Here is a 4,834-nt window from a genome sequence, read left to right on the forward strand (position 1 = left end):
CGATGGTCCTGTAAAATATTTTACCAGAAAGAGGACTCTTACACACGCCAGTTCAATATATGTAGCACTTCCGTATCCGGTCCGCAATACGTAAACACAATTATCTGAAGTACAAAAACACAGCCTCAATGTTATCCTCATCTTCCGTGGGGCAACATCCCGTAGTTCTTCAGTTTATTTCCTTCATTACCTGTTTACAGTGGAATGACTTTTATCGTGTGCAGTGATTAAGAACTGATTAGTTGCATATTTGAATCTTGTACTTCTAAACAGAACTTACAAATCGATTTTGAAATATAAAATAATTAAAACTCTGCTTGAGTTATAATTTTGAACGTTCGATAACGAGCGAGAGAAAGAAAAAAAAACTATGTTATCAATATTTTTAATTGACAGAAGATTCTAATATCGAAGTAGAGATTTAAAAGGGAGGGCAGCTTACTAATCAAAATAGATAATGCTATGAGTTACACTTCGTAATCTTCGTAAATAGTCTCTGTATTTGAATGCTGATGTATGCGTGATGTGCATAAGTGTTGAGATGGACGAGTGGTTAAGCATTTCGTTTCGTAATCACGATGTTCCGGATACGATCCGACTGCGAAGCATCTTGGGTAAATATCTCCTGCTTTAATCTCAGGTCAAAATATGTCTTGTCTTATGAGTGAAACTGTATCGGCGGAAACTGTGTGGAAGCCTGATAGATGGACTCCATCTTTGTTTCAATGGACCTGTTTTGTCACGTGATATGTCGTATTGATTCTTCCTTACGACTGCACTAAAAGCAAGCGTGGCTGACGAAGACTCGACCCATTACACGCTAATATAAGAAACAAATTGATAAAGTGATCGAGAAACTACTAGAATATTGTACGTTGAAAGAGAGATGGAGCTATTTCCTGTATGTGTGAGAATCATCAAACGACATTAATCATTTGGTAGGAATTAAATGGAATGATCGGATCGTTCACATCCAGATCGTGCTGAGTCTCTTGTTAATATTTATTTATATCACTTACTTCAAAAAGTGCTTTAATTACAAAATATCAATCGATAATCTTTGCACATTGGTTCTTTCAGATGAGTTCGTCATCATCGCTGGGCTCGGAAAATATAATAGATTTGCATGGAAAAAACTTGCAGAAAATTGAGAAAATCTCCACGGTAATTCATTTTCTAAAATATTCTTTGATATATTATAAAGCTCTTGATTCACTATATAACGTTTAGATAATTATATAGGCCCTTGTCTATTACAGAGTACTTTTAGGTCTGTTTCTGTGCTTGAGGACACGCATAGTGTATTTTAACTGAGAAACAACTATAACTAGGTGCCTAGTTATTGAGCGCAGTGTTATTCATAGATTAGGGAACTGGAAGATATACGTGCACCAATGTCGTGTAATAGATATTTTGGGGGAGTTAAGGCAAGTAGTTCGGATCCTTATTTGTATAAATTAATATTTAAATATCGTTTTACGAAAACATTGATCTTCCTTAATGGAAGGGAAATAGCGTTCCAATAAATTCGCTCATCAGGAAACCTGAAAGAAGGAACGACCGACAAATAGATAAACAGAGAGACAGACTGACAAACAAATAGACAGACACTGTTGTAGCATCGTGACGCGGTCTCAAGCCTAAAGATATTTTACTGTACTACTTTCTATTGTACTATTCTAAGAGATGTAGATTCTTTCCTTTCCTCCTTCGGTTTCAGAAGCCATGTAAAATGTCATGGATATTCCCTTTCTTCCTCTGATTAAGCCAGTTACACACAGATTAATCAAGTGATAAATCCCTTAACCAGAGATACTGCTCCCGATAAAGAAAGAAAAACAAAACATAATTAAGTTACAGTGTTACTTGATATATGACAGGTAATTTTGGAAGTATAATGTTGCCACCATGGGTATCAAGAGGAAATCTAGAATACATACAGTAATTACAATTTAACTTTTATCAAATGTCTTGGTGCTTATACAAAAAAGCAAGGATGAAATGAATACATATCGTCGAAAATAAAATATTTATTATATCAAAATAAAATTAAAACCAAATTTCCTAATTGTAGGACTTCTCCCAAACCTCCTTCTGCCAAGTATGTGCACTCATCCTGTACCTCTTGTGTTAACTCCTTCTGTATCTTCCTTTTATTCTCTCTGCATACAATGAGAACGTAACTGGAGAAATCAACCTACTACACGAAACTTCGTTTATCGCTGATTCATTCACCGGAAGAACAGAGTACGCTCAACTGTGAACCATGTTATGATTATCACAGATTGGTCTTTGATAGCAGGTGTTGGGTGGACTGTCGAAGATTCTGCCTACACCATATAAACGCACCCTAGCGACATCCTTCCCCCCACCCCCTCACACACACACACACACATAATCCTCAGCTAACAAGAAATCACCGACTATCGTTTGTGCTTACATGAACGTGTAGCGAATCTGCGTATTTATATGGATTTTCGCACTCGTACCCATTAACATCGGACCAGTGAACAGAGAAGCTATGAAGGTGCTTCATCCAAACAAGTGACTCAGGCGAGTATCTTTTCAGCTGGAGAAGTTAAATAAGATCAAAAAGATACGAGACGGTGGATGCTTCGCAGCTTTAGGAATTGAGTTTGCTGTCAATAAATCAACCATTAAACGTTAGCACGTATTTCGTGTCTTTACGTTCTGAAATCAAATTCCGTCCATGTCGACTTTGCCTTTCATCCTTTCGGGGTCGATAAATTAAGTACTAGTTTCGTACTGGGATGGATCTAATCGACTGGCCCCCACCTCCCCAAAAATGTCTGGCCTTGTGCCTAGAGTAGAAACGAAAAGAGTAAATCAACCATTTATTCCATTTAAAAGTGCATGTGGTGATTCACGTATCACTGTTTTTATTATAATTTTACCAACGCATCGTGATAAACGAGGATAGATGTGTTATTGTACACAGATACTGATATTAATATTGCTAAATTAATATTTTCTACAGAAGCAGCGCCCCAGCATACTAGATCTATCGTGTAACACCATAGAGAAAATTGAAAACTTGAACAATCTGAATGTAAGTATATGTGAAATTGGCGTTTATTATTCAGTAACAAAAGTTTTTGAAAATGCATTGAAGGGCGTAATATTATTTTTTACTTTGATAAGAACAAATGAGTACTAACCATTGTGATGCTTTATCAAACTAAAGATACAGCGATTCTTAATAATGCGGGTAAAGTTTGCGAAAAACAAATGTATGTATATGTATATATTTATGCGTGTACGCGCGCGCGCATACATATTACACACATAAACCCACACACACGCGCGCGCACACACGTATTTATATACAAGTGAGTGGACAAACGAAAGAAAGAGGCACCCAGTCATTTAATAAGAGTTACATATATATTTACGAAAGCGTTCTGAAAAGTTCCTGGTTTGGGATAAAAGAAAATACAGGAGAATAAGTTAATTATGATTTTATTCAGCATACTTCCCTTTCAAATTCACACACTTGTTGTAGCGGTCTTTCGGTTTTTGTAAGTCCTGTAAAAGAACTTGGATGTTTGGGCCCCCAACCAGGTCATTCAGGATACCCTTAAAGCCAAGAACTTTTCAATACGCCTCGTATTTGAAATAGTTTGATTCAGCACCATGCAGCTTAAAGTTTTGTAGGCATGTTATAGAAACCTAGCTCGTAGGACTCAGCAGCCGAATTGAGAGGTTCAAGATGTTTAAGGTGGCTACCTGAAAATGGGATGCTATCGTTCAGGATAGGTCATGTGGTGTTACCACATATGGAATTGAAATTTCAGCGACATCATATCCATTTACGTAGAGATCCCAATATGAATTTCATGGACCTGGTGGCATCTCGTTGCCTAGCTGGTCTTCGAAGGGACTTGAGAAACATCGTATCCATGGCCGACGCAGCGGGGCAGATCGTGTGTGTAAACATATATATAAGGAGATTTTAGGACTATCATTTTTGCTTGTTGCAAAATCTGCGACTGTGAGTTCGTTTGAAATTCATATATTGCGAGCAGAAGCGAGCTACAACCATCTCTAGCAGACGATGTGTATAGTACTGAGGAATGGCAGAAATAGCGCGAAGCCAAAACTGGCCTCCTGGTCCTGATGCTAGAAGGTAGTAGAGGTTCGCTTCCCTGCTCACAATTCATCGGATGCAGCTGTGCATCGTTAACCAGCTAGCGCAGATGTCCTCTTGGCGTTAAAAAGTCGTAGTAGAGTCTGTTCGAACGAACAGCCATGTTAAAGTAACTACGATGTATGTACATGCGCGCATACGCGATTGTTATGAGCATTTTTACTTCTTTACATTTTACTTCCTTCCTTTCGGGTTTTTTCCTCTTATTTAACGGTCATTCTAATAGCTCTTTTGTCTTAATAACAGTCAATTACATAGTAATTTCCCTTTGTTTAACGGTCATTTTCATTGCATATTTTGATTGCCTCGATAACTGAAGAGATGCCGGAGCAGGTTTCCGCCCCGACATCCGAAACTCGGGGTCTTATTATGGCAACCGAATAATTGTCACATGTTGTACTACAAATAAATTCCTGTATTTACATAATATCGAAGTCTCTTTCATTCTTTTTTGTCTTACCATTAATATATATATATATATAAACTTTAAAAAGTTTGTTCGTTTTTTGTAATTGTGAAATTTTTTCGCCATGAACGGTTTGTGTTTTTAAATGAAATGTATTTTTTCTGATGTAATATCTGTTCCTGAATGATGTGTAAAGAAATTTTGATTTAAGCATCTTAATGAATTCTTTATACTGAAATATATATTGAAGAAGATAAATA

At 37.0% G+C, this 4,834-nt stretch overlaps 1 protein-coding gene across 1 annotated transcript in view; it reads left to right on the plus strand.

Moving 5' to 3' along the window:
• Window positions 1–578: 578 nt before the first annotated feature.
• LOC106873641 (protein phosphatase 1 regulatory subunit 7) overlaps window positions 579–4,834 on the plus strand; it is a 49,827-nt gene continuing 45,571 nt past the window's right edge. Inside the window, exons 1-3 of the mRNA XM_014921087.2 lie at window positions 579–614; window positions 1,081–1,164; window positions 2,999–3,070. Coding sequence (XP_014776573.1) covers window positions 579–614; window positions 1,081–1,164; window positions 2,999–3,070 — 192 coding nt within the window. The remainder of the gene's footprint in view (window positions 615–1,080; window positions 1,165–2,998; window positions 3,071–4,834) is intronic.

The sequence above is a fragment of the Octopus bimaculoides genome, chromosome 6 (assembly GCF_001194135.2).
Source record: "Octopus bimaculoides isolate UCB-OBI-ISO-001 chromosome 6, ASM119413v2, whole genome shotgun sequence".
Lineage (NCBI taxonomy): Eukaryota > Metazoa > Mollusca > Cephalopoda > Octopoda > Octopodidae > Octopus > Octopus bimaculoides.